The sequence below is a fragment of the Colias eurytheme genome, chromosome 1 (genome assembly GCF_061535395.1).
Source record: "Colias eurytheme isolate Ceu_HAF_F1 chromosome 1, ilColEury1 Martin Lab GWU primary, whole genome shotgun sequence".
NCBI lineage: Eukaryota > Metazoa > Arthropoda > Insecta > Lepidoptera > Pieridae > Colias > Colias eurytheme.
This window is the reverse complement of record NC_142980.1, coordinates 14631408-14644444: the sequence shown is the minus strand read 5'-3', so window position 1 is coordinate 14644444 and position 13037 is coordinate 14631408. Positions and strand designations below refer to the sequence as shown.

At 36.3% G+C, this 13037-nt stretch overlaps 1 protein-coding gene across 1 annotated transcript in view; it reads right to left on the bottom strand.

The window, feature by feature from the left end:
• fry (microtubule binding protein furry) overlaps positions 1–13037 on the bottom strand; it is a 116196-nt gene that overhangs the window by 18001 nt on the left and 85158 nt on the right. The window contains exons 32-42 of the mRNA XM_090105808.1: positions 10530–10641; positions 9523–9695; positions 8596–8712; positions 7640–7809; positions 6827–6922; positions 6257–6448; positions 5792–5958; positions 5188–5443; positions 4640–4768; positions 3409–3515; positions 321–533 (exon numbers count right to left, since the gene is read on the bottom strand). Of these exons, the coding sequence (XP_089961934.1) occupies positions 321–533; positions 3409–3515; positions 4640–4768; positions 5188–5443; positions 5792–5958; positions 6257–6448; positions 6827–6922; positions 7640–7809; positions 8596–8712; positions 9523–9695; positions 10530–10641 (1732 nt within the window). The remainder of the gene's footprint in view (positions 1–320; positions 534–3408; positions 3516–4639; positions 4769–5187; positions 5444–5791; positions 5959–6256; positions 6449–6826; positions 6923–7639; positions 7810–8595; positions 8713–9522; positions 9696–10529; positions 10642–13037) is intronic.

The following is a 13037-nucleotide window of genomic DNA, read 5'->3' as shown; positions in this document are numbered from 1 at the left end:
GCTAAAAGAACAGCGCAAGTACTGTTATAGGTGCATGCAGTCGCATACGATACTCCAACTTTTCAAATTGTTCAAATTGTCAAACAAAAAAATGTGCCCTAAGTCATAAAACACCTTTATCAACAAAGTGTGCAACGACATCAGCGGGCGCTGCATTCAATCGAGTCTCCCTATGAATTACAACAAAACACGAATTTAACACATTTAGCGCTTGAAGCGACATTAACGGATGCTGATGTGCTTTTCTGTATATATGTAGGTATATCCTTTACAATGCCATATGTGACAACCAAACTCCTTACATCAAACATCATACTAACCTTCAACAACAGCGCATGTAGCGATGTCTGCGGGTGCGGCGCGTGCACTTGCGTGCGGTCGAGTCGCTCGCGCGCGTCGGGCCGGTCGAGTGGCAGGCGAGCCATCACTCGCGCCAGTAGCCGCACGCCCAATAGGAACTCGTGCTCGTAGTCCGACTCGAGCACGGACGCGCCCACCCAGAATACGGTGGCTAGTATTGTCAGCTTGTCGTCCTGGGCCAGTCAAGTTAAGTTCGGTCAGTATATGGCAGTCGGTAAAAAAAAGTCGGTCGAGTAGCTTTTGAGTTAAATAGTAACAAACAATTATAAAAATATTTCTTCCTATTATGTTACTCAAGATTAGTATGAATTAGTATGAATGATTTTAAAAGTATAGATTGTCTAATCTAAAAATGAACGCCCCTCCACTAAACTTAATTGTTTCAATGTGTGAGGACAAATAATTATTGAACCACTTTATATGTGTGCGCGCGTCGATTCTACTGCTAACTTTGACACTCGCGCACTGATTTGTCAACTAATCGGGCGATCAGTTCAGGTGCCTAGCATTGTATGGCGGGGAGAGCGCGCTATGTACGGAATGACACGTCCGTTCTGTCGTGCATCGCGTCATTTATGCACTAGTTGGCCAACTGGTCCTGTCGTTCGGGCATGGACGGGACTGGAGGACTGAACGACCAATGAGGCAGACCAATTTGTGTGTATTGCGTCTATACACGTACTTTGAATGTGAGCGTAAACACAGTGGAGGGGCGTTCATTTTTAGATTAGACAATCTCTACCCAGCACCCTTTGATCATTAAAGAACAACATAATTGATTCCATCACCAAATTTTAGTACACAAATATGTAGGTTACACTAAAGATAGAGAATTTGTTTTTCAAGAAACTAATCAATTATAGAGAAATCTGTAAAAAAATCGTTTATCAATATTTTTAATTTATAATTATTTTCACTGCGATTTACGTTGTTATAGTACCTATAACCGATTTTGACAAAATTTCTATGTAATATTTCATAAGATACTTTTAAAGAGACTAGCGTCAAGAAAGCAAGCGTCAGTTCTTGAGCAGAGTTCTAGAAGGTAAAATAGTAAGCGAGTAAGATAGTATTTAAGCAAGATGAGCAAAGCGATGATGGTGATGTAAATTTTGGTGGAAAAATAGTGAAGACATCGACCTAATGATGAACTACACGTCGTTTAAGTTTTATAGTATGACAAACAATTTTGGTTTGTTTTTACGTATCTTCGTATAACGTAGTGTTGTGGAATACGTAGCCAATATCGAAATGTATTTTCGTGAGATAATACAAATGTATTTTTCTAGCTTTTTATTCATTAACTATGGAGGACCATCTAATAATATGGATTAGGTCTCAGGACATATTTAAAGCATATAATTTTGAATATTTAATAAGGAAATCAAAAAATCACCATCATTTTACGACCCAATTTTAGAGTCTAAAACTTTCACGAGATTTTCATAATTTAATTTTACATAATTTTTTATTTTACTTTCTAACACAATAAAATATAAAAACCACACGTAAGATATAAAGTAATGGAGATGACTATTTACCGGCAGCCGTTTGAAGGAAGTTGCAATGAATAGCGGCTAAAAGAAACAGAAATATGTTAAAGTAATGCATTTCGGAAACAGAAACACAAACATATATCTTTCTAAATTGAAAGAAAAAAACATTAATTGCATGCAATGGTTATGTCAAAGTGTTTTCACTAGAGACAAAAATGTTATTACATTTAAGAAGTAATATTATTACAACGTGTACTTTTTGATGCATTTTTATGGATAATAAACTTTATTATTCTTTAAAAATATTTCTTCACTAGCGGTCCGCCCCGGCTTCGCCCGTGGTACATGTTTACGTTTTCTCTACATAAGAACCATCATCTTACTTCAAGGAATATAATAAAAAAAGAATTATCGAAATCGGTTCAGCCGTTCTCGAGTTATGCGCTTACCAACACATTTTTCGATTCATTTTTATATTTCTTCATATTGGACCAGTTTAATTTATATAAAAATATTCGAACCGTATAGTCTCGGGATAAGCTTTATGAATCATATTAAAACATTTCATATTATCCTATTACATTAGAAAACTAATAAAAACAAACTACTGTGAGCTTGAAAGCAGATTCCTTGAAACTTATTATGATATGCGTTTAGCGGAACATAATCTGCTTACGTCATGGTAATAAGGAATTTATAACATCAAATAGAACACGTTGCCATATTAATACTAGACTGAGGTAATAGCGAAAACAGTATACTAATAAACTTACTTATAAATTTATTACTCTATCATAATGATAGTTTATAAATATGAAAATTATGAAAGCTTTTCCCTTCTAATTTCCGCTATCACCCCAATGCACATAAAACAAAGAGAGACATAATCACAATTTTTATCTTCTTAAAAGACAACAAATTTTTTGGGTTAGTCACATAATTCTCACAGTATTAGTCGATTAAAATTGATGAAATGGCATTTGTTAATACTTCCACTACACAAAAATATTATAATTTTTAGTTTTGGAGTAAGTTTAAAATGTATAAGCTCATGTAAATAGTTAATTTAATGCGAACAGTGAAAGCTATGCCTTATAAATATGATGAAAGCGTGTTAGTGTGAACTCTTATTTATGTTTATGACCCTTTGCACGCACCTGGAGAACATTCCCCCATATAAAAGTGTTATTCATAATTAAATTAATGTGAAATATACAGCCCAGCCTCCTTGTTGGGTCAGGGACGGTATCTATGTTCCGTTCAAATTAATATTTATATTTTTCTAACAGAAACTAAACTTAGTACTTCGGAGGTAGCGTGACCTATTGTTTTCTGACAGTGTGAAACTTTCTTAATTTCTACCAATAGCCTCCCAAAAATTCACTTAAAAATGCAAACGATTATCCGCTTATTACGAAAGACGTACAAGAAAATTACCATCGAGGTTTTTTTAATACCCTATTCCTTCAAAGAAAATATCACATTTACGATTTTTTTTTCTTTAAACTCCCTACCTATACCTGTGTTTATTTCTTAATTTTCCTATAAATACCTGTGTAGCAGAATCACCGAGCAGTTTGAGCGATTGTGCTGAACGAGATCTGCACAGGTTCGAACATCCGCCCTTCGCCGCTTCACTGCACGGTCGGGTACGACTCTCTGTAATGTGCTAGTTGTATTAGTATTGAAAAATATTGAAAATATATACGATGAAAATTTTGTTAGGTCTCGGTAGGTATACTCGATTTGTTGAATACACTGTAATGTATATTCGAATAGTTTATTACTAAAGAATATTTTCTTAGAAAAAGTTATACAAACAAATAACAAATGTTATTAAACTTTCTCAAAATAATGTGACAATTACTAACAAAAATAGTGATTTAAAAAAAAATGCCTTATTTAACAGAGGCAATAAACAAATTCACTTTACACACACACACTAAGAACCACTCTATCGACTTATCACGCTCATGTAAGTAATATCTATCTTGAGATACGGTCTTATAATCTGGGGTAATGGCGTAAACATCAGAAAAGCGTTCATCTCCCAAAAAAAATGTATACGCGCGATTTGTGGCGTAGGTCCGTACGAATCGTGTAAACCGCTATTTATTAAACTCAAGTTGTTAACTTTGCCGTGCTTATATATTTACGAAATTTGTATTTTTGTAAAAAGACATAAATATCTTTTTAACACGGCCCAAGACATATACAGCCACGACCACCGTCATCCAAATCGACTTGTTTATAATAAAACAACCAGGACCACTTTATATACCAAAAATTGTCATGCTATGTGTATTCGTATATTTAATAAACTTCCGGAATCTATAAAAATGTTAAATATCGGTCCTTTTAAGACAAAACTGTATGAGTGGCTAAATAATAAAAATTTCTATAATGTATCGGATTATTTAACCCATTGACCACCGAGCGGCCCGATCGGGCCGAGACACAATAGATTTTCTATTGTGTCTGTGATCCGAGGACTGACGGATTAAATTTGTGAATGTTTAATTTTGACTAATGAATATATTATATAATGTGTACCTTTTATGTAAGACAATGAAATAATGTACTTTTTATATAAAATAATGTTGCGGAGCTGATAATATAATTTGCACGCCATTCATGGCTAATGTGTTGATTCGACCTATAATGTAATTTGTTATCTTTGTACACACATTATGCAAATACAGAGATTTATTATTTATTATTATATTGCTATGTATTTTTTGGACACCATATATATTTATTTGTTTATCTATACATATAAATACCATGCGACTGTTTGTCCGAGTGTCCGGACGCGGTCGCGTTGCTCTTGCGCACGCAGTACGACACCGAGTAGCTCGTGCTGCGCGTGTGGTTGTTCACGCAGCCCACGCACACACCGGGGGAACGCTTGCCTGTATGTATTGTATTATTATATATTTGCGTGTACTAAGGGTGGTTTTATAACTTTTTTATAACCTACTAGCTTTCCACCCGCGGCTTCGCCCACGCATTCAAAGAAAAACCCGCATACTTCCCGTTCCCGTGGGATTTCCGGGATTGCGTCAAATTCCCGAGATAAAAAGTAGCCTATGTCGTTGCTCGGGTATCAAACTATCTTCATACCGAATTTCATGAATATTGGTTCAGAAGTTAAGGCGTGATTGAGTAACAGACAGACAGACAGAGTTACTTTCGCATTTATAATATTAGTATGGATTTGACACATGGATGTTTAGTTACATATACATATTCTATAGGAACTTGAATGAATGTTAAAACATTTAAAATTACAAAAACAATTACATTCTATTTACGAAAATATTCAACTCACCAGCGCTATAAACATTGCCGTTCGGCTGCTGACCCTCCTTATTATTCAAATTGGGGGTACTCTTGAATATGTCCCGCATATAGTCCAGCGGTCTGAAGTTCGATTCCAGCGAGTCCACAGCAGCTTCCAACGTGAGCAGTAGTTCTGTGACGTAGCCCTGCATGTCTTCGCCTTGTTCCGCGACAGTTTCCACCAGCCGGGACAGGATGTCGGACACCATACGGCCCGTCATCGCGACGCCGATGAAACGGAACACCTGTAGGTATATTTGGATTAATATATGTAAATAATTTTAAAAATTGTCAGATGTCATTTATTTCGTTAAATTTGGTTGTATTAAAAATAAAAATATAGCTACAGATTTTTAATAAGTTTTTTTAACGGATATGGCACGCCAATCCCAGACAAATCTGTGTGTGAATGAACGACGCGAGCGCCGCGCTTGTGTAGTGTGTAGACGACGACGGATTTGTTCATGGGTGTAGTGAATCCTTACAGTTTAAGACGCTGTCATATTATACGCTACGCTAGAAGAAGACTCGGGGCGATGTGCAGCACGTGACCGCACTGCAGTGACCACACTGTGCCCAGTCTCACAACACACCTGCAGCGAGCGGCCCGCGTAGTGCCGCGACGGGCACGACAGACCCAGCTGCAGCGCCGTCTGCGCCCAGCGCTCAGAGATCAGGGCGTGCGGCAGTGACTCGCGGAAGATGCGTAACACGTGACTAAGTAGGGCCGCCATTTGTTGGCAGCTGCGTAGTGACCATACTGGAATGGAAAGAAAATATAAAAAAATGGATAGAACTAATAAAAATAAGTAAGCATCAAAATTCCCTTAGGTTTTCAATCCAAAAAGTTTTACGTAAATATCCGCCATTTTAATGATCCTAATTAGCTGTCTCTGAACATGGAACATATCTGGCAATATCTTTTTTTAAAGGGCGTGACAAACAAATACACATTGACACATTTCCCGCGAGTCGTGTTACAACACCTAAGCCCTACAAGTACATTATACAGGCTGCTTAAACAAGTTTGACAACAAATTCCTATCACAACAGCTCACCTTTGGCCGTGATATCCTCGTACTGCCACAGCGGCATATGCGAAGGTCGACTCGCGAGGAAGTGCACCAGACTCTTGATAGCATCCGCTACAGGAAGCTCAGCGGCATCACGATCTTGTTCCTCAGCACCCGGCTCCCGGGGCTCCTCGTTTGTTACGATCACTGGTAGAGATGGGTAGGTGTCTCCTTCCGCTATGTGATGAGAGTTGGGTAAGTAGAGTAATTATAATGTGTAAAATTTGAATCGTTTTTATTACATTACTCTGTCAGTCATAAATATACATAGGAGGCATGTGTATGACAGTATACATACACAGTCATACTATATGACTGTAATATGGCTCTATCCAATTCACTTCTTTATGACTGATACACCAAACTCAAAGCAAACTTTCAAAAAAACAAAACATATTTTTACAAAAAATTCATACACTGATACACTCAATATCTGCCAATTACTTTCACAAAGACAAATTAAAAGCAAAAACATCTAGCTTTATCTGTAGATCTGTAGATCTAAAAACGAAAAACGTGACTAGTCTACAATAAATTCCAAGAACAATGTCCGACCTTCAGGCGTCACTTGCGGGTCGGAGGACAGCGAGCGCACGTGCGTCCGCGGCGAGTGGGCGCACTGCGTGTGCGTATCGAACACGGCGTCCGGTTCTGCGAATTATTAAAAACATTTATTTCTTGTAAGACACAATTAATTATTAAATAATTAATTAGTCTGTCTGTCGTTACACCCTCAAAGATCTAACATTTATTATTTAAGCAATTAATTAGTTTGTCATTGAACGTTACGCCCCCATCGTCGTTACATTTATTTCTTTGTAACAATTAATTAGTCTGTCTGTCACGATGTTATGACTATTCCATCTCAACGCACTTCATAATTACAAAAATACACCAACATAAACTCCCACGCAATACGCAAACAATTCCAAGAAACAAATCAATACAAAATAAACATTGGCTACGAATTGAGAACTTTCCAACTTTTTGAGATCTTCCATCAAACATATTACATACTAGACTAGAAGACCAGAGTTTGACAACGTCCAACAACCTTTATATTCATTACTCACAATTAGAACTATCCCAAACATGTTTACCAAAAACAAATCCCCTTCAGAAAACCCTTCACACTCCTTTAAAGTCAATGTCCAATGTAATTAAGGGCTGATTTTTCAATCCTTGGTTAAAACTTATTCGTCGAATAACGTATAAAACTACCATTTTAAAAACGTATTCTAACTGCCCGTATTTGACAGTTTACGTGACATTTTATTATTATCGTGTAATACTTTATTGGACGGATAAGTTTTATCCAAGCATTGAAAAATCGGCCCTAATTGTGATAATAATAAATATAAGTCTAACCAGTAAAATTCCTCGGCGTCAGAGGTAGAGCCGGCGGTGGTAGTGGCATGCCAAGGTGAGCTGATCTCGCAGCCAGGAGTACTCTAGCCACGGTAAGGTGGTCATGATGAGCAGCCACAGCGACCAGCAGGTTGAGGAGCAGCTGCCGGCAGTGCTGGTGTACTAGCCATCTAGGATTCATACATGGACATATTTCTAACTAGCTTTCCACCCGCAGCTTCGCCCGCGCAGTCAAAGATAAACCCGCATAGTTCCCGTTCCCGTTGGATTTCCGGTATCGCGTCATTTTCCCGGGATAAAAAGTAGCCTATGTCCTTTCTCGGGTATCAAAATATCTCCATACCAAATTTCATGAAAATTGGTTCAGTAGTTAAGGCGTGATTGAGTAACAGACAGACAGAGTTACTTTCGCATTTATAATATTAATTAAAGTATGGATTGGCACTGGCAATGCTCAATGCCGTTGTGAGAACGTCGAACTTAAATTTTCTCTTTACCCATCTCGGCTATTGAATTTTATCTCTAGCAAAGGTATGTAGCGTTGGTAAAGCCAAATTAGCACGTCCGCCGAGCGAGCGATTTTATTGTACTGTATAAATTCTTAAAATACTAAACATATAATATGACATTCATGTAATTTCATTTAACGTGCAACTCAAATCACAGATTAAGAATTATAAAATTTTCCACAAATAATTTTCAAAAATATTTACGACGAATGATAGCTTGTGCAATAAGTGTTCATCGACAATAGAGCAAATAACAACATATTTTATTCAGGAAATATTCAAATCAAACCTAAATTAACCTATGTAGTTTTAAGTTAACCTAACACGCTCGTCTCTTCGCTCCTCGCTACCTATTTTAATATTTACGCCAGCCGCTGCTGCGATTCGCTCGCTTCGCTCCCTTGGCTCGTGTGGTAGTTCAAAAGTTAATAAATATTTTCTACGTACCTAGTATGATCCATGCCAAGGAAGACGATATGCAGCATGAGCGGCACGTGTATGGACCAGTCGAGCTCCACGCCGTCCAACACCACGTCGCATAGCAACATCACCGCTACGTTGCATCTATCATACGAATCAAATTTAAAAAACAATTTAATTACTAATTTACCTCCAATTAATTTGCACTTTCTATAATTTAGTTGTTTTCGATGGGTATATTGATTGACATTTGACATTGAATACGGAACCGAGGCGAATAAAATTTTATAGAATTAATTTTATTGTAATATTTTATGTGATGAAATTTTCTGAGTGTGACATGGGAAAGTATTGGCTTTATTGTTTATATTCTATATATTTTACTAATATTGATTAAAAGAAAATTTACAATAAACTATATTTTCACAGAAAGCTATAGCTTCGTATAGTTAGGACCTCTAAATACTTTTAGTTATGAAACATATGAACCAGTGACCGTGAAAGCTTTGACTGAAATTGCAAGATAAGAGGATGTGGTAAAGAGAAAGGAACCATACTGTTACTAAGAATTATGGTTCTTAATTCCTCTCTACATTCGAAGTAGCAATAATATTCTATGCAGGAAAGCATGCATCGTCGGATTCTAAGATATACGCCGTCACTCTGAATATGAATTTAAATAACTAATTAGGTCTGAATATAGCAATTTGTGATATGATTTAAAAGAGCAACTATGGAATTTCTTGCCGTTTCTTCTCCCTAGATACTGCCTTGCGAATCAGTGTTAAATGTTAATAATGTGTTATAACGATTCAAAAGCATTCTAGAAGAAGTCTTATTGAATAAATGAATGTTTGAGTTTGAGTTTGTGGGATAGGTTTAAACATTACGTCACTATTTATTATTATTACATAAAACATGCATCAATTCGTTTTAAGTATATTTCCAACTGACCTATGAAAGCCAGATACTGGCTGGCTAGTGTCCGGCAAGTACTCTGTAAGTAGAGCAAAAAAGCCTCCATACTCGGGCATCGGCAGCGGGCGAGGTTGCGGCGCGTCCACGCGGGGCTCTTGCGGCGTTGCCGGACCGCTGAGGCAGATACCCACTTCGGGGCATATGCCCGTCTGTGGAAAATACATAGTCTAGAAAATTACTCTTATACCATCATCTAAATAGAAAAGAACGTATGTGCCGAGCACACGTGTCAGAAGTGAAACTTCTTCGGCAAGATTCAAAGATATCAAAATCGTCACCTTACTCCATGACGTAGTTATTGCCATGACGCGACCTTAAAATATTACTCTCAATGCACCTAAAGAAGTTTCACTTACAAAAATCGATCATAGTATCAACTTCATCTAAATCCGATGTCTTATTCTTGTCAAGTTACTTTGAATCCGACTCTCCATAAATTCAAATTAATTTATTAATTTATTCCTATGCCAGTATTCCAATATCGGGATAAATATACGCATTTTTTATCCTACTAATATTATAAATACGAATATGTCCGAACACGAATTTCTTGTTTGCATTTTGTAGCAAACAATACAGAGTATACTCAGATGACATTGACATACATGCGCTATAGCAAATACACAAAGTAAAAAATGGAAACATCAAATCGAATATTTGATCTGACCATTTTAATATCAAGGCCAGCCAAGGACAGTATTTTCACGACATCATTTTATATTGGTATAGTTTTATACTTGTTATATTTCACAGAATTTCTTGGTAACTCAGAATTACATGTTTAAAAACGATTACAAAGATTTTATAGACTAAGAATATCAATATTATAAACGCGATCTGTTTGTTACTCTCTACATGAAACCCACTGAACGAATTTTAACGATACTCGCCGTTGACTTATGTACTTGAATTACATAAGCTATAGACACACTTTCTTTAGCGGGTGTAACCGCGCGGCATAACTAGTCAAACAAAAAGCTCACCGGAGTAGCATCACCATCAGAGGATGGTGTAGGTTCTTCATCAGCGGGTGGCGTCGGGCACGGTGGTGCTGACGCTCGCTTATCACGTCCAGACGTTTCCGATTTTACACTACTGAAATAAAATAATAGTATAAATTATTCAAAATTTTCAATGTACAACAATATCATTGAGATACGCCGAAAGTTGAGAAGCATTTTCGGAAAACATAATCGTACTTATATCAAAATAGTTATAAGCGATGATAGTGAGTCGTTTTTCAGATGTTCGTAAATAATTATCAAAATAATGTCAAAAGCCTTAAATTTCAATATGTCATCAAGTTTTAATCCTAGCTAGGTCACGCTAGCATCCAGATAACTACATTTCCATGTTAGAAACTTCAAGATAATTTCATTTTCCGATTGTTGTGTTTTTACATTTCGAGTTTTTAGATAAGCCCTTTGCACGTGCCTACAGCGTCCAATCCGAGAAAAGTATATAAATTTTTCAAGCCAATGCTTGCACCAGCTTTTTAAATCCTTTTAGGAGAATCCATTAGACCTGACACGTTCTCTACGTAGACGTACCGTATTTTTTCCCTTGCATCGACTAATTGTATAGAGAAAATTCCCGTTATCAGAATTAACGCATTAAACAAATTAGCCTAGGAAGGGGATGAAAGGCAAAATAAAAGTATGATCATGTGATTTTAGCTTTCCAAATGTAAATTAATAATCAAATATAATGAGTAGTTATCTAAAACACGTGCGAAATAATTATCGATCAACGATGATAAAATTATATATTCCTGTAACTTTCCGCATAGACCGTCAATATAACATCGTGTAAACAGGGTATTCTTAATTGATTATACTTGTCCTTGACCCACTATCATGATATTCGACAAATACCCTTAATAACATCTTAATTACGCCCACAAAGTCAAAGGACCTTATGAATACCCATAACTCCCACCGAAACCTTATTAATTCCAATAATTTTTTCTACCCAAAACGTCTCAGTCGCTATGTAAGACACAGTATTTGTATCCGGAATATTTCGAAGGGTTATCGAGTACGTGCGGCAATCACTTAGGCGCACCTACGGTGATCCATCACGGGCCTACATGGTAATGTGTACAGTAGCCGCGTAACCTGTGCCACGCATTATCCGTTATTACCAACAAATGCGTCGAATTTTCTTTTAATAGAACCATGTGGAAGGTGAACTTTAAATTCGGTGATATTTTACATTGACAACTAATAACTGGATACATATATATTTCTTTTGGTAATTACGAGACCCGACAACTGGATAGTAGTTTTTCAGTAAGAAATATGGAATTATAATTTTTTTATAACAGTATTAACTGTTATCTTGTCCATTTATAATATTTTCTCAGTCATTTTACTACTAACACGTTTGTGATGATATTAATAGAAAAACAATTACATAATATGAGCGTTAGGATATGTTAGTTCGCTTCGCGAATGCATTGAAGCGCGTAGCGTTATAATACTAATCACTTAATCAGTATTACCTGCTGATGTGATGCATCTTGATATCTTACAGGAACAATAACAAATTATATTGCAAGAATATTCTAATAATATGTATTGATTTTTAGTTCTGTGCCGATATAACGTTGAACAATAGTAAAACATCGGAAACTAAACACCATGGCAAAACTATTACTAGTTTAGAGTCTAACGAACCGTCTATCTCATTTTGTGAATTTTTAATTGATTCGACAGCGGGAATGAATATGATATCCTAGTCCTGAATTCGTAGTACTGAAATAATAACCGTGCGGTTTGCTAACGAGATACCTGATATTCCACAGGTGGTACTGAGCTATGTTTTAGGATAGGTTGTCAATTATTAGTTGTTTGTAGTAGACATCGAGACATATCAGCACAATACACAAGTCCGAATAAATATTTCTACAGAGAAATTCCCACTTATTTCATTGAATAGAGATCATTTTACTTCAATTGTATACTTTCAAAGCAGCACATTACTGTGTATTCAGTTAAATTATTAACAAGGATTGCGTCCAGAGTAGTTAGCCGTTTGGTTCATTATTGGCTACTTTAAATGCAAAGCGCTCGGAAGGTCAAGTTAAAACGGTACATTCAACTTATTTCGAACTCCGACCTCTGCCATTGTCTTTCAATTATATTCAGAAGTGGTTAGACGAAATGTATATTTCTAGATATGATTTCAATCGCGGTGTGTTCAACTGTTCACCGTGAAAATTAAATTAATCTGTTGATTAATTTAATATTTCAAGAATTCTTTGTTCCTGTCTGTATTATCCGTTCTAAGTAAACAATAGTATCGAGAGCTTCGACTTATTTAATCAAAACCTAATAATGCAATACATGCAAGGCTGATAAATCAATTCTAGGTTAAAATTTATTTGTTTAGTATCGTGTTAAGTAACCATGGTACAAATTTGAAAAATGGGCCCTTAACTGATATATTTTAACATTTTATGTTTCTACAATTTGTTTATCTGTTCAACG